This window comes from Cebidichthys violaceus, unplaced genomic scaffold, assembly GCF_023349555.1.
Source record: "Cebidichthys violaceus isolate CVI_PGR_0920_01 unplaced genomic scaffold, fCebVio1.0.p SCAF_97, whole genome shotgun sequence".
In the NCBI taxonomy this organism is placed as follows: Eukaryota; Metazoa; Chordata; class Actinopteri; order Perciformes; family Stichaeidae; genus Cebidichthys; species Cebidichthys violaceus.
The window spans coordinates 637,168-660,545 of record NW_027176983.1 but is presented as its reverse complement, the minus strand read 5'-3'; the positions used below and the strand labels follow the sequence as shown (position 1 = coordinate 660,545).

Here is a 23,378-nt window from a genome sequence, read left to right as displayed (position 1 = left end):
TTTACATGTAGAAGTAACGCCGCTAACAGAATGTCAGGAGCGTAACGTACAGAGGGGCTTTGAAAAGCGCCCGACAGAACCAGTTTGTAGCTTATGTAAATGTGTTCACATTGTGCTGCTTATCAATTCAGAAGTGCCTGAACAGGTATTTTCAAAGAAAACTAATTGGTATATTGTGCCACTGAGTATTTGCTACTCACACCGCCTTCTTTGTGTTTTGCAGGCCTCCTAGTGCCGTTGAGTTGTGCTCACAAACAAAAAGCAAATACAATTTCACACTTTTTGTTTTGCATTTAATGGCTTCTTTCCTTTTTTTTTCTCCGTGTTGACCCACTTTTCCTGTTTCTGTTTCCTTCAGCAGTGTTGTTTTTTTTTTTTTTTTTTAAATGAATGCACATGTTGTCCTGTTCATAGACATGAGCACGGCTACAGTCAATCACTTTGAATCATGTTGGCTGTGCCGTGTTCTAATATCGGTGCACTGAAAGGTGCAATCATCAGGTGCCATTCTTACTAATTGAAGTGTGTTCACGTTGGCTTTTTTTTTCTATCCGTCAAGGATCCTTCAACACTACACTACACTAAAGCTGCTTCCTTTGTGCACGTTATACCAACACGGAGGAGAAGCCTCTGAGGGTGTGTCAACTCTCGCTCATTAGTAGACGTCTAACTAAAGAGCAAAGAATGTCCGTCCGTCCGTCCGTCCGTCTGTGGGTATGGAGATGTGTGCTTTGCTTATCAAGAGAACCTTTCATGCGATCTGCTTCGCACTAGGCGGGTGTTTTGCTGGCGGCCCAAGAACGTGCAGCGTTCGAATGCATAGAAGTGGACGCAGTCACCGTAACGTCACCCATTGGTTTTGAAGCTTCGTCATTTTTCGGCCGCCGCCATCTTGGCATTTTTGCAACCGTGAAGGGACACAAGAAGGCGGAGCTACAACCGAATGCCGAATAAGACTTTAGCCGTCGACCAAACGTTGACCCTTAAACTCAGAAACAATATCGCTTCTTTTCATTGACTTCCTGGGTCCAGACGAGTCTGTCCATTTAAGCCACGCCCATATCAGCCACGCCCATTTCCGTGTAGACCATTTTGAATTATGTTCAAATGTTTTTTTTGTTTGTTATTCCTTGTACACATTTTGAGCAATTGTCACAACATCTCTGGACACAAAAAAATGTCATTTTGGGGATTTTTCACATTCATTACAATTAATGCTAATACCTTAGCTGGCCATCGTAATGTAGCTCAAACGCCAAAAAATGTAAAATTTGCTAAATGTTTCGTGCTACCACATTTGGATGTCTTGTGTAGATATACGTCTGAGTGACCATGACACATTTAAATTGTCTAACTGTGTAAAGGAGTGATCCTCAGTCTGTCTGTCCGTGTATGTATGGCTGACAGACTTCTTCACATATCTCAAAAAAAAGCGATCATGCAATCAGCCTCACACTTGGTGGGTGCTGGCAGCCATGTCACAGCTCTCGACAGCGCCGCTCGCAGCACTTCTCGGGACCAAGCAGGGGCGGGAATGCTCTCTGGACGACCACTGCACCAGTAAATAAGCAACCTGCACTTTGTGTGATGTTGCAGAGAGAGAAAGAGAGAGACAGAGAGAGACTGGAGTTTCACGTGAATAATTATTCATAACAGTTTGTCAGAGCTGCAAAATGCAAAACTATGCACTATCACCGATTTTTTTTTCTTTTTCCCAACCGATATTTATCGATCCGAGGTTCTTGACGCTCTGTAGCCCTCGAGACACGTTGAGCCTTCGAGTCTCACGGCAGAGCAGTCAAAGTCAACATTTTCACAACCCGAGCCGCTCTCCAGCCGCTGACATTCTTAAAGTCACGGTGACTGCAGTGCACGAACGCTATGTAACATGCGTAATACATTTTAACTCCAGTTAACTTCACCTTCGTAAGAGCTCCCACGCCGGTGCGCCTAGGTGTGAGAGGCTGTTCTTTCCTGCCTCTCGCGCTGCGCTGCTTTGGCGGTGGCTCTATACCTTCAGCTGACAGTCGGTGCTCTGGGTGAAGAACAACCCTTGGTGCCCTGCAATTACGCCTGCATGCAGCCGTTCTGCATCGGTAATTATATTTAATGCGGCAACATCCGGTCGGGTGTGAAAGTCGAGTTCAACCCCCGCCGCTGCAGGTTAACGTCCAATCACAAAGGCATCGCCGTTAACGGTATTATCATGTAGTCCTCGTCTCTCACTAGCCTTGAGGTTTAAGTGTCCACATGCATACTTAATATATAGTTACTGTTGCTATGCCTGTCAAGCTTTGCACTCTTGCTCGACACCTATGGAGTTGCATATTTCCAGTCTTTTTTCCGAAACATAATTAAGTCCAAACCTCGCTTTGGTTTTATTGACACTTTTTTGTCCCTGTACACAAAACCAACAGATTGCATTTCGTGACTATTTCCCAAACAAAGCAGTCTGACTGAGTTGTTTTAACACGACGTCCTCTGCACATGCTCAGTAGGCTTCTCTCTCTCTCTCTCTCTCGCTGCCGGTGGAAAAGGAGGTGGATCATTTTGCACCTTGGAAGAAGTTTGAATTCTCCCAATTCTCTACTTTTGAAGTGTGGAAGTCACTTTTTGGGGATGTAGATTGTTTTCCCTCTGCTCTCCAAAGTTTAGATTTAAACCGTCGTTCGTTTTGTCTCAAAGGTAAATTGGTTGCAACATGAACATGAACGAAACCAACGGGAATATAGGCGCTGCTTGCTAGCATGCAACACGCTGTCACAGCTGAGAGGTCGTGTAGTTCAATCGTAACGCCGTGTTACAATCCACACGGCCCGGTTTGTCGACATACTTTTCTTAATTCAAACGTAAAATGACATTCAAAAGGAGCGTATTCAAATACATGTTTCATCCAGTGCAGCAGCTCATCAATAAACACTGTACTTTAGAAAATAATGTAGGTTTTTATATGTATTCAAACAATATTAGATAGTGACATAAAGTGTGAATATTACATATTCATGTGTATCATATCTGGGGTGCTTTTATTTGTGATACAGTGCGTTAATATAACTTATTTTGTCAGTGTTACGATTTACCCCAAGACTTCTTGCATTAGATTTAATATTATGGTGTTTATCTTTTACATACACACACTTTGAAATAATGCGTCCTGGTGGCTAATTAACATGAACTCTGTACGTTAGCTGAAGCCATTTCCAGCTCACTTTTTTTTTTTTTAATGCATCTAGTTGACAGGTGTGAATGAATGCGTGCATGAGGCGCCTGTGAAAGTGTCGGGAGTAAACATACGTATGTTTATATTTTTGACAGTGTGATAATGTAGCAGCATGTTGTGGTGGAACCGCAGTTGAACCGGACCAACTGGAAGTAAGAGGAGCAGGTAGCTGAAGAAGAGGAGCAGGTAGCTGAAGTAAGAGGAGCAGGTAGCTGAAGTAAGAGGAGCAGGTAGCTGAAGTAAGAGGAGCAGGTAGCTGAAGAAGAGGAGCAGGTAGCTGAAGAAGAGGAGCAGGTAGCTGAAGAAGAGGAACAGGTAGCTGAAGAAGAGGAGCAGGTAGCTGAAGAAGAGGAGCAGGTAGCTGAAGAAGAGGAGCAGGTAGCTGAAGTAAGAGGAGCAGGTAGCTGAAGTAAGAGGAGCAGGTAGCTGAAGAAGAGGAGCAGGTAGCTGAAGTAAGAGGAGCAGGTAGCTGAAGTAAGAGGAGCAGGTAGCTGAAGAAGAGGAGCAGGTAGCTGAAGAAGAGGAGCAGGTAGCTGAAGAAGAGGAACAGGTAGCTGAAGAAGAGGAGCAGGTAGCTGAAGTAAGAAGAGCAGGTAGCTGAAGAAGAGGAGCAGGTAGCTGAAGAAGAGGAGCAGGTAGCTGAAGTAAGAGGAGCAGGTAGCTGAAGTAAGAAGAGCAGGTAGCTGAAGAAGAGGAGCAGGTAGCTGAAGTAAGAGGAGCAGGTAGCTGAAGTAAGAGGAGCAGGTAGCTGAAGAAGAGGAGCAGGTAGCTGAAGAAGAGGAGCAGGTAGCTGAAGTAAGAGGAGCAGGTAGCTGAAGAAGAGGAACAGGTAGCTGAAGAAGAGGAGCAGGTAGCTGAAGTAAGAGGAGCAGGTAGCTGAAGTAAGAGGAGCAGGTAGCTGAAGAAGAGGAGCAGGTAGCTGAAGAAGAGGAGCAGGTAGCTGAAGTAAGAGGAGCAGGTAGCTGAAGAAGAGGAGCAGGTAGCTGAAGAAGAGGAGCAGGTAGCTGAAGAAGAGGAGCAGGTAGCTGAAGTAAGAGGAGCAGGTAGCTGAAGAAGAGGATCAGATAGCTGAAGAAGAGGAGCAGGTAGCTGAAGAAGAGGAGCAGGTAGCTGAAGTAAGAGGAGCAGGTAGCTGAAGAAGAGGAGCAGGTAGCTGAAGAAGAGGAGCAGGTAGCTGAAGTAAGAGGAACAGGTAGCTGAAGAAGAGGAGCAGGTAACTGAAGTAAGAGGAGCAGGTAGCTGAAGAAGAGGAGCAGGTAACTGAAGTAAGAGGAGCAGGTAGCTGAAGAAGAGGAGCAGGTAGCTGAAGTAAGAGGAGCAGGTAGCTGAAGAAGAGGAGCAGGTAGCTGAAGAAGAGGAGCAGGTAGCTGAAGAAGAGGAGCAGGTAGCTGAAGAAGAGGAGCAGGTAGCTGAAGTAAGAGGAGCAGGTAGCTGAAGAAGAGGAGCAGGTAGCTGAAGAAGAGGAACACATCCAGTGTTTACTTGGTCACTAACTTTGAACTTTAATCTTTTCACCGGGGTTCAGCGATTAGTTCAGCGATTAGTACGGCCCGACGCTTGTAATCCGGCCTTTTTGATATACGTGTTCATTTCAACATTCATCTTTGCAAAAAAAAAGGGGGGAAAAAAAGGCGCGCAGACCGTCGACGCCGTGTGAGACGCCTCCATCTGTGCGCACTGGAGGTTACTGTGAGTAATTGGCCACTTCAATCACGCTAAATTGAGCAGAACATATACAGTACCGGTCACGAGTTGTGATAAGTGAACCTCTTCAACAGAAGTAATGACTCCACAGCCCCGGTCACAGCTGGGACTCACTTAAAATCAGATGGATTCACGTGGATCCATTTCACCAACTGTTGCCCTTGAGTTTCTCCCTTCTTTTGTCCCGGAGACGCTCACACACACACACACACACACACACACACACACACACACACACACACACACACACACACACACACACACACACACGTCTAACAAACAAGAGAGATGAGATGAAGTGGCTGGAATCACCTCCGCTGCTTATTCATTAGTTTTTCGCTACTTTTGTGTTTTCACTTCAGGGCCACCTACGCAAACTCCGGGGAGCGCAGGAGCTGTTTTTAGCATTAAGAAAAGTCACAGACGAAGTTTCTTCGCACCAAACTTCTGAGTTAATGAGCTGCGGCTCCTTCTGAGCATTCTTTTAACTTCCTGTGTGTGAGCGCTACACTTGACTGGAAACAAAAAAAAGAAAAAAGTAAGAGGATTCATTGTAGAGATGCTCATAATCCTCTGACTGAAGGACCACCCGAAGAGACCCGAAGAGACCCGAAGAGACCCAACGTCCCGGCCTCGTCCCGGAAACAATCGTCCGTTGTTCCCGACGGACGATTGTTTTCACCTGTTTTGCATCACACCTCTCTAAGTAGAGCGGTCTGGATAATTGGACTGTGCCATTCGGCAGCAGTGAGAGGGGTGTCGTCGGGAGCCTTTGCATCCGCGCCTCAGCGGAGGCGTGTCTTCACACCCCTGTGATTGACGATGGACTGGGCAGCCTTGTATATATATGTATATATCCTGCAGTTAGGAGAGGGCGAGTTCAGTGTCCCTTGATCAGAAGAGCGCTCACTATGTTGTTTAACGCAAGTTCTGTGGAACTCAAAGTTTAGTGGAGTTATGTTGAGTTCATACGGTTCTTCTAATTTGTCACTTTTGCTTGATTTTGTAACCCATCCTTATTTATTGTACATATTTTGGGTGAATAAAATCCCTATTTTTTGTTTCCCACTTCACCTGCTCTCCCAGCTTTATGCGTACCCTGGTCCCTCACAGACACTGATCACAATACATTGAAAACATGCAACAGCGAGAACAACTCAAAAATTGGACACACAAAAGGCAGAAAAAAAAAGAAAAGAAAAGAAAAGAAAGCAGCATGAGCACATCTCAGCTTTTCAGGAGGAACGACTAAAAGAACTGTCAGTGTGCCGGTAGTGGAGCCGTGACGGGGCGGGGGGGAGGGGGGGGGGGGGGGGAGAGTCTGCCCGCAGACATCCTGCTGATGAGATGATGCTTCCTGTGGAGGATAGAGATATACGGAGAGCGCTGCGAGGCCACCGTGAACCCACCACAACTCCCACATTTGGCCCTGTTGGCTGATCCATGGAGCCGTCAATCCAAAATGCAGCTCATTGTTATATTTTTTTCTTTTTTTCTTTTTTTTTTTTCCCGGCTCGCGGTGAAAACAGACCGCATCTTTGTGGAGCCGTCGGTGAAAGAAGCTGCAAATTCCGTGTCTCCATTCTTCAGACGTGAGCGTGGTGCGGCCTCGTTATAATGTGTGCGTAGGTGCAAAAGACACCAGAGAGGGAATATACCGGCACAGTACCGGCACCGTCCCTCGTACCAACGGTGCTGTTCGTAATGTAACATCTTATGCATATTTCATTTTATGTCATTTTGTAATTTTTTGTAAAATTTTGAATATTATATATACAGGTGGAGGCTTCAAATAAGCCCGGTTGGCTCGTTGCCTCTTCCTGCACTGTGATAGTCATTTATCTCTGTTATGTTTGTCGATGTTATTGTTTAAATTTGATAAATAAAGTAAAAGATAAACTCAACTAGGTATCACTATTAAGTCCCGACGAGAAGCCCAACAAAGTAACGGGTAAACATTCATATTCATGAAAGCAAAAGAGCGAAATAAGTTTTATGTTATTGTTATTTATTCCGTTTATTTGCTCAGGGTCAGTTCATTTATTAATAAACATTCATGTAAATATGGCATAATGAGCCAGGAGGCTGGTTTCCATCCCTAGTCTCTGTGCCGGGTGTGAAGTTGGAGGCTGGAAAATCAGCCTGAACTCAAGAAGCAAGTTCAAATCAATAATCATCATGTAAGGCAAAAATCAATTGACCCCCCAACCCCCCCCCCCCCCCCCCTCCTTCTGCTTCTGGCCTGTTATGTCTGGCATCCGATCAAACATGGAGGCTACACTAAAAAAAAAAAATGTTTAAAATGCAAAATTGTTGTAAACCAGGACAGAAAGGAGTCAGAACCACATCAGCAAACACGAGTGGCATTCATCAACACGCCTGAGACGATGAATACGTCTGCTGATCGTACGTAGTATTACATAAGTATGACAATATTAAAGCGACGCGACGTTCCACAACTTCTGGATCACCTCAATACCAAATATGTGCAAATAAAGACGACGGAAAATGAAATATCGATAAGGTCGCTTTTTATTTAAGCATAAGTCCTGATGTTTGGGAATGAGCTGCTGCTGTATTCTTCCTCCGCCATAGCAAGAAGATGAGATATATATATATATATATATATACATATACATATATATATATATATATATATACATATACATATATATATATATATATGGATTTGGATACAGAAATCAAATGTTCCGTCCGTGTGTTTGGCTGCTGGCTGCGAAACATGTAACGTAAAGCTAAAAGCTTTGTTAATGATGCTGTTCACACTTCACACGCGTTAGATGATGTGTGTTGTGAATATATATATATATATATATATATATATATATATATATATATATATATATATATATATATATATATCTCGTTTGTTCTGTTTTTTGTATCAGAATGACGTTCTGCTCTTCCGTGCGTTCCTTTATTCTGCAGAAACCGAAGAAGTAACCGGGACACCGAGGCCACATTTCGACACCTCCGACCCGGTTATTGCGTCGGTAGTATTCATCCCGCGTGCGGAGAATAGGACCGAGACGATTCCTCCGTGCCGGTGTGAACACCACAGCCCTGATCGGATCATCGGCGGGTTATCAGAGTCCCTGTAAACGCACTCAACGGTGTTAATGGTTCTGGTTCTCTAACCTGCCTTCTTCTCACACATCCACCTCCGGCCCCATCGCCATAATGATAGTCATTTCAAGTACAGTGTGGACAGCAATTATAATTAGCATATACTAAGGCAAAAAGAGTGTGTGCACGTGTGTGTGTGTGTGTGTGTGTGTGTGTGTGTGTGTGTGTGTGTGTGTGTGTGTGTGAGAGCCCTGGCCCCTGTCACAATCCGACATGTCTCCTCTTGCTGGCCAAGAGAAGAAAAAAAAATCCAATTAACCAACAGCGTGCTCTCAAGTGGAAGTGAGAGATTGAGAATCTCAGACAAAAGCATGGACACAGGAGTGACTGGAATAACAATAACACACTTCCAGCAACGACTAACGTCACTGACCGCGAAAAAAAAAAAAAAAAAAAAAGCGAAACCAGTTCTCACGGTGGCAGCAGGTGCATCAGTTCACTGACGGTAAAACTCACCGGACTGTATATAAAGAGTAGACGTAGACGAGCGCGTCGTCACCCCATTGGTTTGTTGGACATGCGTTGTGGCCGTCGCCATCTTGTTTTTTTTTTTACACAACCAGAAGTGACACGAGAGGGCGGAGCTACGTACAATCCAACGCTGAATATCTAGTAGAGCTGAACACACGCGCCGTGAAAGAGTTAAAGTGCTCGGACGGAAACACTAGACGACCTGTCAATCACTGTGTAGCCCCGCCCCCTAAATCATCCTCTGCTTTATGGTCTGTTTGACCATAAACTCATGTTTACAATGTTTACTGAGGGAATAAATCAAGAGAGAAGTAGAGTCATTTTAGACTAGACTTCTATACAACCAGAGGAGTCGCCCCCTGGTGGACACTAGAGAGAATGCAGCTTTAAGACACTTCCGCATCGGCTCCAGCTTTAGAAACCGGAGAGTGTGTGAGGTGAATGGGGTCACTTGTACTCAACTTAGTTGTGTGATTACAGCAATTTTAAAAAATCCAGATTTAAGCCTCCGAAATCTCATTTCTGCAGCTCATTACTGAGTGAACTGTTGAATGTCCATTAAAGCAGTGAGATGAGGAAGGGAGTGATTTCTGCCTATATGTGTTTATAATTTAACAACATTAACATTTTAACGGAACATAATTGACGGCAGAAAGACGCTCGCCGGGACAAATCACCAGATCGCTCAGCCGTATTTCACAGGCGTCGCTAATAACGTTAACGTCGACTCTGTTCTATTTATTAAGTATTCGGTAAAGTCAGCCTGACAGCAGCAGGACCGTGGAACGGAGGCGGCTTCATGGAATCCAGCCATCGCTCATTTCATTTTTCACGCCTGTGCGACTGTCCCACTGTAACGGACCTTATCTATCCAGAATCCTTTCATTAAATTATCAGTTTCGTTGTTTTCTTTTGTCTCTTCGTCATTGCTTTCCTCAGAGTTCTACTTCCTGGTTGAGGACAGGACTCATCGGTTGTACTTCCTGGTTGAGGACAGGACTCATCGGTTGTACTTCCTGGTTGAGGACAGGACTCATCGGTTGCTGCAAAACAACACAAATACCGAAACACAGACCGTAATGTGAATCATGAAATGGAATTGTTGCCATAATGCTCGTTTTGTTCATTTCTTTTGATGCGTTCTCAGCTCTCAAAATAACTCGGCGACAGCGACGGACAAGATTGTTTTCAATCAGTTATCCGACAGGAACGCCCGTCCTCCTCAGACCTCCCACCGTACGGGAACGTGAACGTTACTTTTGTTAGATCTAAATCCGTTTGGTCGGCGTTTAATCGTAGCTTCCACACGTTTCCCCTGTGATTTCCAGCTCAGACTCGTCTCCGGGCCGGAGATGTGTGGGCACAGCTGTTTGCTTTAATCCCAGTCGGCATGCGCTCACGAGAAAGTCATGTTGTTTTCACGGCGAGGGTTGTAGCCGACTCGAGATCAGAAAATTGATCAAACGATCGACGCGATGAGCCGTCAAACTATTTCACATCGTCGTGAAATCAAAATAACAGCAAAACTGTTTCCTTGTGATCGTTAACGAGCAAATGACGCACGTTAAATGGCAACGATTTGATATTTTTACAGACACAAGCAACCCGGGAAACATCGTCTGTTTCTGTAAAAAAAAAAAACACAGACGGACGTTGTTGCGTTCAGTCGGAGCAACTGCAGCAGATTGACCGTCGCTGAAAGTTGCTCGGTAGACTCGGGGTTCGGAAGGGTCAAACAAAGACAGGACCGTCACCCAGGAAACCGCCGTTCGTGTTCCTGCGTGAAACCACAAAAACATTTTTTTTGCGTCAACTTCCTGCTTTGTTACGCAACATTAGAATGTCCGTGTCTGTCTGCTTTATGGTTTACAGACGTTTACATGCACCAAATTTCTCGTTTTTTGCTCTTATTTTGAAAAAGACACTATTAATTAAGTTGTTTACATGACTAATGAAAAATTAATATTCCACTAATTTCCACCGTTTACATGCAGTTTGTTTCTCTTTCTTTTCTACTCTGAATACTAGTGGAACACGAGTGTGTGTAACCGTTCCAGACTCTGTTCAGCTCAGCAGTTCATTCAGGTTCTCACTTTGGGTTTCTTGTCCGCTTGAAGACCTCTACTTTCCCAACCCTCCATCTCCCCCAGGACGCCATTATCCCTTTCCCTTTCCGCCTAACCGCATTGTTAAAAGTTTGTTTTTTGGAATCCAGATCCAGAGAAATTGGAGGCAACTTCAGCCTAAAAACTTTGTTATTTAGACGAATGAGATTTCACCTGAAATTCTCTCCCCCCCCCTGTGCAGCTCGAACACGATGAGGCACGTCCTCACGCCGTCCAATTCCCAAACTTGACTTCTTATTCTTAGCGAAAGGGCAGTAGGTCCGGCGAGATAATTCCCACACTCGCAGGGGGGGGGGGGGGGAGATTAACAGCCCCACAGAGGGCTCGACTGCAGCTTGTCAATCAGGGAACTCGCTGCTCCTTTTTTCGGCGCTTTGTTCTTTGAGCCGATGCAAAGGGCACCTCCTCGTGTCCATCACTCGCAACTCCTTGAGAACATCCTTGCCGAAGTGCTCCGAGAGAAACAATCGAGGATGAGAAGAGGGGAAAAAAGAAAAAAAAAACGTTGCCGCCATTGTGAGATGAAACAAAGGGATAGTTGTCATTCATCTCATGATCTCGTTGCTCCACGAGTATGAGAGGCAATGCTTTTTGTGTGTGTGTGTGTGTGTGTGTGTGTGTGTGTGTGTGTGTGTGTGTGTGGGGGGGGGGGGGGGAGCAAGGCAGAGATAAGCAAATGGCTTGGAAATTACATTTGCTATACAACCATTTGTACCAGTCGCAAGATAACGAAGGGAATTTCTATTCGCATTATCGTCTTCTGCAGACTTATCAAGAACCAATTGCAAATGCATCCCGCGAGCATGTATCAGGCACATTAATTAGCAGAGGAATACAAGGCGTGCAGTGCATATGTGTGTGTGTGTGTGTGTGTGTGACCATTAGTCAGATATATGCTGTGCAACTAATGCAATGAAATAGTCTCTTCCTCAACTGTTTTTTTTTTTTCTTCTTCTGAAAACGAAAAGAGAGGAGGTCTTCGCTTGAGCCCAACACTTCACTGGTTATTATCCTGGAAGAAGTGTTGTCCGAAGAAGAGTCCCGATGCGCCTGACCCCGAGCAGCCGAGGGAAGGGGGCAGCGCAGGAGGGTGGAGGGACACTCCATCACGGCTCCCGAGACGCGATTCACGACATTCAGCCCCGTTTCTTGTCCCCTGTGCGTCCCGCAGAGACGACGTATCTGGACACTCGATTGGTTTCCTGCCTCCGCATGTCCACGCGATTACACAGCAGGCGGTAACGTGTCGTAACACGTATTAATTAATAGCTTTTTACTGGCAGCAGATGCTCAAAGGAGAAAGAACATTGATTTTGGGAGAATAGACTCCCTGTAAGTTTTTTTTTTTTGCATGAATAATAAAGAATGCAGCCAACTTATTCAAATCAAACAGAAGAGAAAACTAAAAGCGTCTCTGGCTCAACTCCCCCCCCCAATCAATACGTATCAGGTTACGGCTGCTATCAGAGAGTTGACTGATGTTACCCGGGCTGCTAGCTGGCACTGTTATTAGATATCAATACGAAGCCCACACAGCTCTTCAGGCAACATATCTTCCAGAGAAAAATAAATAAATACCGGCAGCGCTTTTCTTTTTTTTTTTTTTGGGGGGGGGGGAAATCGGACAGGATGAAAATAACAGGTCAGATAAATGGTGCACGGCGTTCCATAAAGCGCGAGGTGTAAAAGCCCGGTGGAAACATCCACAAGTACCCCAGAGGCGCTTTCGCTCAAATATCACACTTGAACCACAGCAACACATAAAGCACCAGAGGGGGGGGGGGGGAGGGTGACAGATTATCAATAACCCTATTATGTGAGCCGTCAGTGGATGTGACGGAGAACTCTGCCGGCGTTGTCACATCATCGCATCATCCTGCAAAAAACACGTCCCGTCTTTCTGTGAGGGCGGTAGCTGCGCGTGTGAACGCTGGAAATGCAAAGTGAGCCCCCAAATCAGGGGGGAAGGCGGCTCCGCTAAGCGTTCACAAAACCAGGTGCACAGAGGTACATGTGTACGTTACGTCGTCGCTAATTAATGAATGAATTAGCTTCCGGGGCCGTCACCGGGGAAGAGAACAAAGCTTTGTTTGCACGGTGGTGTATTTCACAGTGAAATGATGGAGGTGTGCAGTTACAAGAGGGATTTAAAGCAAATGCTTTGCGTTTGATTGGACCGCAAAGAAGTGGAAGTCTGTGAGAACGTGACTCTACTTCTCTCTAGTGTCCACCAGGGGGCGACTCCTCTGGTTGTATAGAAGTCTAGTCTAAAATGACTCTACTTCTCTCTTGATTTATTCCCTCAGTAAACATTGTAAACATGAGTTTATGGTCTCAATCTCTAGTTTACAGTCTTCTTCAATACAGCATGATGTTCATTTAGTACATTATGCTCCATTTAGAGTCAAACAGAACCATAAAGCAGGGTGTGCTTTAGGGGGCGGGGCTACACGGCGATTGACAGGTTTAGCTAGATGGTTTGACGGCATGATGAATGTCTTTTCAAGGCATTATTTTGGACGAGGCAACACGATTTGGCAATCGGAAGGAGGCAAAAGAAACGACCAATCAAGCAAGCTTAAAGTGAAAACGCTCGATGCTAACGGTTAGCGGCGGCTAAAGCTGAATCAGATACGACGGGTCAATCGTAATTCGGCAATGATGGCGCAGTGTTTTCTCTTTCACAAACTGAAACAACAAAGCACGGTTGCACCTCTGATCTCTTCTCCATCGCAACGGCTGCTAAGGTTCATGGGTATTGTAGTTTTTTAGAGCAATCTACCAAAAGAAACTGAGTAGAATTTTGCCCGTCGCCATCTTGTTTTTTTATGTAACCAGTGAACAGGAAGTGACCATATTTGGACTGAGGAGGCGTGACGTGTATATACACGTCTCTGGTAGAGGACCTGTCAATCACCGTGTAGCCCCGCCCCCTAAAGCATCTCCTGCTTTCTGGTCTGTTTGACTCTAAATGGAGCATAATGTACTAAATGAACATCATGCTGTGTTGAAGAAGACTTGAAACTAGAGATTGAGACCATAAACTCATGTTTACAATGTTTACTGAGGGAATAAATCAAGAGAGAAGTAGAGTCATTTTAGACTAGACTTCAGAACAGGATGCAGTAGGACATCCTGGTATTTGTGGCATACTGCATTGGACATACTGTGTATGGGGGGGGGGGACATACTAAATCTTTTTGCTGCCACAGTAAATAGTGTGGTGGTATGGATGACTGTCTGCAGACTGAATGAATCCAGACAGCAACACTGCCATCTGCTGCCCCCTGATCAGCAGCTTCCCTTTCAGCCTCTCACACATCAACATCAACAGACACCTTTCGGAAAAGATTTTAGGCAACAGTCAAGAGTCGAGGTGCTTGATGAACGGTGATTTAGCCTCGCCGTGATTTAATCTTCCATCTCCCTCCTGCTCTGGGATATGTTCTGTTCCTGGCTCGAGAGGGAGGGGGGGGGGGGGGGCTCCCAGGATGCCGAGCGGCAGCCGTAAACTGAACCCAAGCACCGATAAACCTCCCCTAAGCTCCGCCGCCGAGTCCTCACGAGGCTCCCCCCCCCGCCGACGCGTCTTGGCGAAATCTGCTTTCACGTTCAACATCAGCCGTGCTGTGTGGCGTCAAATTAGCTTTAATCCTGGAAGCTGTGAGTTTTAGATGGAAGTTTAAAGGCGGCTCTTCGTGAAGTGCTCCGCGGGGGACGTCAAAACCCCAAGTCATTAACACAACATGGCAAAGCTCCTGCAGCCGTCATCTGGCCTCCAAGAGCCAGAAAACCCCCTTTCAGAGTCACACCACGGATTAACGATTCGTCTTTTAAATCGCCCAAATTCTGCTCTCTATGTATATATGAACTGGGTTTTACTGAACCAGTATGGGGATTTGTATTTACAGTAGATGTTCACATTTTGACCACTGAGGTAATAATAAAGTGAAACATTCTTAACGTGTAAAGTAATCAGAATTGAATCGTTACGGTTTTGATCAACGATAGGCAGAACTGGTTTAAGCAGGTACAGCTAATGGACGGACCGGAGCTCCATCAAGTTGTTAAATATGAATATTAAAGTGTGTATTTTTGTGTATTTTGAAGCAGGATTAATTGTGAATTGCCGACAGCCAGCAGGAAGAGAAAGTCTACAAACCCGTACGACAAACCTGCACAACAAACCTGCACTCTCAATTACGATTCTGGAGGAAACACTTTTTCTCTCCCGGGTTACCGTCTCCCGGGTGAACATCCTTGTGTTTGTCTGACCCGAGAATCAACCCTGACCCCCCCCACCCCCTTTCCTGTGAGGACTTCTGCAGACTTTGAGACCTTGAGCATGAAAGGGTTGCAGGTTGCCGGTCTCCCCCGGACCCTCTCCTGGGTTTTACGAGGAGGTTTTTTTTCCCCCTGGCTTTCACCCTGACAACATGTGACATCACCGGTGCTGCATCTATTTTTTTCCTCTCCTCTTGTCTGCTTCCAGATCTGTCCCGCCTCTGAAATGTGACCTTTACCCCTCCCCTCCCCTCCCCACAGTCCTGACAAGACCTCCGTGTCACATTATACCAGACCGCATCGCGGCACCCTAACGTCCAGCTTCCCCAGACTCCATGTTTTTCATCCTCCATTAGTTCAATGTGACTGCAGCGAGCTGCTGTGCTGTCAATTATTCACACTGCCGTTGTCTGAGGAGCCCCGGCGCTCTGGCAGCCGGCAGACAGGACTTTGTTTTCAGCCCCCCCCCCCCCCTCAGCCCCCCCGGCCCCCCCGCTGTCTGTCCACAGTTGATTTCTTTCTTTCTCACACTTTGAGCGACCTGTCCACACTTTACTGTAATTAAGACACAGGGGTGAAGTATTGTGTGGCGGTTTTTTCGTATCACTTCGCTGACACTTTGTGACTTCCTTCTGCCTTCAGGCGACTTTCCCCCTTCACCATCACTCCTCGCTCGGCTCCTAGGGCTGTGTCCTAAAAGGGGACGTAGCCCGAGATGCAGCAACTCTTCAGTCAGACAATTCCTCCATCGCTCGGAGCGACGCGACTCCCCCCCACCCCCCCCATCATTCCACACAAAGCGTTTGGCCCGGGAACCTTCTGACAGAGCTCCTTCGGGAAGCGCTGGAAGGAGAATAACAGAACTTTAGTCCGCCTTCATGGTCCGCAGAGGCCGAACCAGCCGCCTCTCGAAATGATGAGGTAGTACAAAATGTAGAAACACACTTTGGTGTTTCTTTTCTTTTTTTTTTTTTTTTTTTTTTTTTTTACAAACTGCTTCCTCGCAGAACTTGTCCTGCGAGGAAGCTAACTCGCCATCTTGGAATCCCCCAGAATTGATGGCTCGGCGTCCCAAAATGGCCGAGAGACGACCGGCAAACACACCTCTGATATTCTGGTATTAAAAACAAAACCTCTCGGCAGAGGTCGCACGCGCCTCCGTCTCTCCGAGGCCATTGGTATGCAGCGACGTGTTGCAACCTGTTCACGATCCGCTGGTGAGCAATTTATTTTTAGCACAGATTAGATTGGGCCGCAGCACCGCGGACTGTTGTGGTGAAGAGGGAGCTGAGATCCGGCAGCGAGGAAGCAAGTTATTAGAGATGTAACACACACACACACACACACACACACACACACACACACCTCTCTGGTGAGCTCTGCTGAGGCCGGTTTATCCTTCCATCTGTGTTGGTCAATCAATCCTTGATTAGAACAAAGAGCCTCTCCTCTCCTAACCCCAGCTAGCAGGCCGTGCTCTGAAGGAGGTTTACACCAGGAGCTGCAACAATAAGGTGAGGAGGATCGTTAAGGACACCCCCCCCCCCCCCCACCAGCACCGAGACGGACCCATCCTAGACCTCCTACCTGTCCATTTGTCAGGATCAGAACGAACGAAAAAGACATTTTGTAGATTCAAAATTTATTCTTTCAATACATTACATATTATTTAGAACGTACAACAGGAGAGAGCCGGATCGATACCAGTTCACTTCAGCCAGTGACGGGGGGGGGGGGGGGAGGGGGCCTGTGGACTCATTCACTTCAGCCAGATGTATTTGTCTCCAACATCTGCATTGTAACCAGACGCATACTTCTTCCCGGGGAGCTACAAAAAGGACAAAAAAACAAAAACAAATCGATCGAATAAACTTAAAAAAAGGAACCAGAGTTAAGAATTGCATAGAAAACAGATTCGGCTTGTTAAAAATGAACATTTTTTTTAGTATAATTTTGTATTTCCAAATGAACATGCTCTAATAGAAATAGCTGAAAGCGTCTAATCGAGACCGGGTTGCCTGCAGCGTTAATCTTCTGTGTTCTGAACACTGAATATAAAGACAGGAAGGTTGTTTATTTGATGTCATGGGAGCAGAAAACACAAATAATCTACTTCTGATATTTGAAATGGAATTGGTTATTCACTAGGTTGTAATACACCGGCGCTGTAGAGCGTCCCTCCAGCGCGTCACAGTTCTCATTCCCTCCACTGAGCTGCAGGCTCACAGCTAAATGTCAGGTCACAGCCTCCTGTAGCATTACGCGGCAAAAAAAAAGGTCTCCAGTCAATAAACAGAAAAGGTCAGACCCAAATGTTTCCCTGCAAGACCGATGATACCTAAAGCCTCGTGGAATATTCCACGTCTGGCATTTTGCCTCGTCGAAGCAGCGAGTCGCTCGATATTTCGGCGGAGGGAAAATTAGTTCCGTCGCGGCGGCGGCGGCGCCGTCAGGTGGATCAAGAAAAGAGGTCGAGGAACATTCAATACGAGGAGAACCCGAATATGATATTTGTATTAATAAAAGGGATCGTCGCAGAGAAACACAACATATCCTCAGATAACGACAAAAGGAAAAAAGGACAACTGGTTCAACACGTTAGTTATGGAACACGACCGTTCATTATTCTTTGTTTAGTGTGAACACCGATATATATATATATATATATATATATATATATATATATATATATAAAAAGACGATCAAAGACACTATCAACATCTTTAATTCTGTATACTTAAGGGCCGGGCGATTCATCACATTTTTTATTAAACTCATATCTCATATTCACGGCCTACTTTATTGCCGTTACCCGAGCGCCGTAAGTCCAGTGTTAAACGTGTTATGAAGAAACAGAGGCCGACGATGCCGTAAGCTGTTTGATTAAAGACCTCCCGGTTCCTGAAGCGTCTTAAGAATCCTTGGAGAGACTCTGGACCCCGCCCCCCGCCCACCCGGTCGCTCCCGGTAACCGAGGCGGACTGACCACAAACGATCCTCTCGTCTCTACGTACCGATTTAAAGGCGTAGTACTTCTCGTCGTAGTCGTGGGCCCCGATGGTGATCTCAGGCAGGAACCTGGGTATGTGGGTCAGGGTGGCCACCTTCTGTTTGTCTTCCACGCTGTGGGGAAAAAAAGAAGAAGAAAAAGAAAAAGACGGCAGTGACACTCGGCTCGCAGCAGAAGTCGGCATGCTGATCTGCGGGGGTTGGAGGACGGCATAGAAAATGCAATCAGGACGAATCTGCATTTAAAGTTGTCTGCGCGATTCCTTTCAAGGTGCTTTGCATATTTATCCATAATGAGTGTGACAAACAAGAGGCTGGGGGTCGTGCATCCGACTCAACCCGTTCCGGAGTTCTTCCTCGGTGTAATTTGCATTTAAATGCGGCAGCGCCTCCGAACCATCGATCACAGAACTCACAGCATCCTCATGTGGTGGTAGGTGACGTCGTCCTGCTCCAGCCACGGGCCTTTCTCGAACTTCAGGTAGTCGATGTCCTCCGCCACCTGAGGACGTCGCACAGATTAATACGCCGGTTAACGGGAACGCCACGCGCGTGTTTTAGGGATCGAAAAGGATCGTTCAAGCGGTCGTCTCACCCTCTCGACGTCTTGGGCTTGGGTTGTATCGTAGGCGAGAAGTTCTGATGTCGCGCTAAAAAAAGAAAAGACAAAAACGCACAAACCTGAGGTGAGAAAGGTAACCAGGAAGTAGCTCGGAGTTTTGAACGTCAAATCACGTCAGAATATCACATGTGATTCGTGTGTATTTGACACATTTGTTTCACTCACCTGATTTTGGGCATGAAAGACTTCTTGTAGCTGTCCTCAATGCTCTTCAGATACGTCAGGGGAACATTCTGAAGGTGGGGCTGAGAATCAAGAGGTTCCTTTTTTTACTGATAATGACGGTATGTGTGACCTGTGTGTGTGTGTGTGTGTGTGTGTGTGTGTGTGTGTGTGTGTGTGTGTGTGTGTTCTGTATCCAGCGGTTTCAGCGGCCGCGTCTCTCTACCTTGCCGCTCTGCTTCAGCTTCTTGTGCACCTCCTCCGCTGGCAGGTCCACGTAGATGGCGAGGTGTGGAGGCAGGAACTCGCAGATGCTGATGCCTTTGATCTCGTTGTAGTGCTGCACACCTGCGGGACATTCCTTTAAGACGGCGGAACCAAACCAAACCTAATCCCTGTCCTTAATATTAGAGGCTACCGAGATGTGACAAACAAATCAAGAGCGTCCGCCTGCTTCTTTGTTAGTGACGCTGAACACTCACACTCCTTCCTGATGTAGCCCTCTTTGAACATGGCCTCCAGGAACACAAAGTCACTGAAGGGAGAACGCTCCAGGATCACTCCTTGGCCTTAAAAACACAGAAGATCAGGAGGTCGATGAGCGATTCTACCGATATCACAAGGGCTGCAAACTTGATTACATACAGCGGTCACACGTAGAATGACCCAGCGGGGCACTAAAGAGGTGCCCCTCCCCCCACCCCACGGCGCTACCTGTTGTGAGCAGGTGTTCGATGGCGTCGGCGTACTGCAGCAGCCTCATGGTGTACATCCACAGCTGCAGCCGGTAGCTGTTTCCGTCGGCGGCTTTGGGCTCCGCGTAGAACTTCTCCAGGCTGCACATCCCGTTGAAGTCGACGGGGAGCGGCTCCTTCTCCCCGGTCATCTTGTCCAAGTAGAAAGTGTCCGGCTCGGGCATGTAGAGCATCCCTGCGCACACGGAACGAGAAGTTATCATCCAAGCAGCTCAGTCAATGTCCTGGTAGACCCTCGTGGAGGAGGGGGGGTGTGGGGGATAGTTACCCAGCTTGTCGGCCAGCTTCTGGGCCAGCGCTCCTTTCCCCGAGGACAAGTTGCCGTCCAGGGTGATGATCTTGCTGTTCTGCTTTAACCGCGGCGTCGTCCTCTCGCCCAGCGCGTAGGCCAGCCAGCCGTAGCGCAGGCTCCTCACCGAGCTCGTGTGAACGCCAGCCTGGAGGACAGAAGGAAAAAAAAGAAAGAAAAGAAACGGCACCTTTAATTGAGAACGTCGAGGTTCGACAGAGCAGAGCCAGACTAATCCACACGGCAACACCTTGCTGCCAGTTTGTGAGAATGTCAACTCAAATCTGTTTGCCAGCATGCACGATGTAAACATCACTTCAGCTGAAATAAAACAGCGAATTTCCGTGGTTACTTTTTTGGGTTACATATTACCAAACAACGTGGCAATTGATGCAAATTACAAAGTCACCAATGACCCGAGGCCCGCTGCGCTCAGTCGGACAAGACTGTGGATTATACAGTTTATTGTTTTACTATTCTCCTTTTGACAACGACAACACACAATAAAGTTCACCGACAACGGGACGATGAATTAGAATACAAAGCAGCGGTGACTCGCTGACAGCCCAGCAATGAATCCTGCCTTCAGGAAGGGTTGTTGTTGTGTTGTTGTTTTTTTTGTATTAGGAGGTGTTGATTCAACTTTACGGTTATTCTGAAGGTTGTAGTTTGGGGAAGCTGTTGGATTATATTGAGCTGTAATGAAACGGCCTCAGGGCCGCCGTCTCGGTCCCTTACTTTACGGTCCGTTTACACACGACTGGGTTTTGCCAAATATGAAAACGGCAGCGTGTCGTAAAACTCACAGAGGACACACCGGTGACTGGTCTACATGTGACAGCGAGAGAGAGAGAGAGAGAGAGAGAGAGAGAGAGAGAGAGAGAGAGAGAGAGAGAGAGAGAGAGAGAGAGAGAGAGAGAGAGAGAGAGGAAGTGGAAGACCCCACCATATGTGAAAGAAATCCTTGTTAACGTCAGGAAGAAGAGGAAAAGATGTTCCCATTTCCATGCCAGAGACTGTTTGCTCTGAGTTTCCGTGTGAGCACTAAAATGTCTGTGAACTTTTACCGCAGCGCCATCGAGAGCGTCTCGACAGGCCGTGCTTCAGTGCGATTTGACCGCCCTGTAAAGGCGCCGTCACCGCAGTAACGTTTAGACCGCTGGCTGCAAAAGGGAAAGGTCAAAACGTCGTTAACATCAGCAGCAGCCACATGACCTCACCACCTGTCTCAGTAACTGTTTCTTTCCCCCGACGCACCTGAACGCACCTCACTTTTTCGTGCACAATGCATAATAATTTGATTGCATGTCTAATACAAACTACATTGAACTTGAAGTGTTTATAGTATTTTTCTATGATTAGCATTACTTGTAATTACTATACCTGCACTACCAACTATGTTCATATTGTATATACATCATAGTATACACACAGTGTAAAGGCCTTACTGTTAATACATTCTATATTGTATTCTGTAACACACTTCATTGTCGTGCAATGATAATGACAACAACACTGAATCTGATATTGCATTGTGTCAACCTCATTTGTATCAAAGGAAAGTATGCAGACTTTAAACTGGAGAGTATTTGGTTGAAATTCTGCTTTTGGCAACATCGAGACTAGCTAGCTCAACCAGCTAGCATCATGTAAAAGGTGGCTGTCGACATGTTTGAGAGGGAAACGTCGCGCAAGCGTCGATAAAACATCATTTAAAATGTACTCCGATGAACCGACGGCTTGTTTTCGTGGCTCTCAGCTGTCAACAGCGTTATAAACAAACCAGCAGCTAGCCTGTGTGATGCTAGCGGCTAGGCAGCTAGCTAGCGAAGTTAGCTTGCCCTTGTAAACTTGACACACTTTTAGTTCGCAGAGACAAAATAAGAGTCCGCGTATTTCCCGTTTCTTTACCTTCTGCGTAACGTTCACCGCGTTAAAAGCAGTCGCTCCCGACGGGACGAGCAGCCGGATCACCCTCAGGGCCATGATTCAACTGTCCTCCAAAAAACTCCTCCGACCTGACCCGAGAAATCACCGCTACCCGGCGCCTGAATAACGCGTCAGAGGGAGTAGGGGGGGCCTTTCCTAAGTCTTGGCTCATACGTTAAAGGGTGTCTCGTTAATGCCTGATTTTTATTATTTATTTATTTATTTTGATAAACAAAACATTTCTGAAAACATAATTACAATACATCGCGGATGAATGTATATTAATAAATTAAAAAAAAAATAAAAAATAAGATAAATAGTTTAGAAAAGTTAAAAAAAATAATAATTGATGGTTTTAGAATACATCATCGGTAATTGATCATTTGTTATGTAAAAAAAAAAACAGTGACATATTAAAGCTGCTTGTTTTTCTGACCATCAGTCCCAAACTCAAATAAATTCAGTTAATACGTTTATCAAGAAAAGCTTTAAATGCTCAAATTTGATAAGATAGAAGCAGCAAGTGGCATATTTTTGATTGAAACCATAAAACTCTTAACTAATTGATAAATTGACTAATCATTTGGGTTTTGTAGTTAAATGCTTGGTGTGATGAAATGCTATATTTTCCCCATGTCAGAATGACCACTATAATAATTCATGTAAGTGTTTTAAATTCTGATCACAGACTCCACACTTACTCTTCATGTATTCCTATTTCCTTGAGGGTCCCAGGAGTATTACTCCAGCAGACATCAGTACTAGATGGATGTCTGGTGTAGTTTTGTGTTTTCACCAGCAGATGACAGTATTCATTTGTTAGTCACTTCTGATGTCAGTAAACGCCAAACCTGTCTACTCCTAAAACAACGCTTCTAATTAAGCATTGAGAGCAGCTTGGTGCATGTTTCCTCTTGGCCAATCAGGGTGTGACGAGGCCGCTTCATTAGCGCCTGAGAGAGGAATTGGTAATTTAACACCCAGGGCAGATACTGTGGTCTTTGGGCCCTTTTGGGACATTCTGAAAGCTAGCTGGAGTGAATATTAAAGAACACCTCTCTTAGCTATTAGCTATTCCTGCTAATGATGGCATGCATTGGTTATTTTTGCACATTTATAATGGAAGAGGCATTTTATTCTAATTATAGGCATTTTTTTCATCGTCATTAAGAAGATATCTTTTCACCATAAAGGCACGTATGAGATCGGTTTCTCCTTGTTAATATCTCTGTATTAATTGGTTGGGAACTGCTTCTCAGGCTTCTTCCTGATCAGCAGAAATCTGGGGAATCAGTATCGCTTACTTTGCAAAACCAAAGTATTAATACAAAATATAATCAACATGCTAATTATGATGTATTAGATTAAACTACCCAACAGTAGGTAGAGGAGCTAAAATTAACTCCACCTCTATCAGCTGCAACACTAAAGCTGTAAACACATTAATGCATCAATAATTATAATCCAATGTTTAAATACATATTCTTCTGCAGAATAGGTACTTATACTTTTTGACACTTTAAGTATATTTAGATGCTGATACTTCAGTACTTTTACTATTTTGAACGCAAGACTTTTACTTGTAAAAATGAACAAGCTCGTTCAACTTAAAATAATTTGTACCCTGACTCACTGAAATGTTGAGTTAGGCAAGCTACCA

The 23,378-nt window shown here is 45.7% G+C and overlaps 1 protein-coding gene across 1 annotated transcript; it reads right to left on the bottom strand.

Moving 5' to 3' along the window:
* Positions 1-16,577: 16,577 nt before the first annotated feature.
* ndufa10 (NADH:ubiquinone oxidoreductase subunit A10) lies at positions 16,578-21,841 on the bottom strand. The gene is made up of 10 exons (XM_068704626.1): positions 21,701-21,841; positions 19,769-19,937; positions 19,460-19,675; positions 19,228-19,314; positions 18,972-19,093; positions 18,749-18,828; positions 18,557-18,611; positions 18,378-18,463; positions 17,967-18,075; positions 16,578-16,780 (listed from the first exon to the last, which is right to left on the bottom strand). Exons 1-10 carry the CDS (start codon positions 21,773-21,775, stop codon positions 16,712-16,714), a joined length of 1,068 nt encoding a protein of 355 aa, XP_068560727.1. The 5' UTR covers positions 21,776-21,841; the 3' UTR covers positions 16,578-16,711.
* Between the last annotated feature and the right edge of the window lie 1,537 nt (positions 21,842-23,378).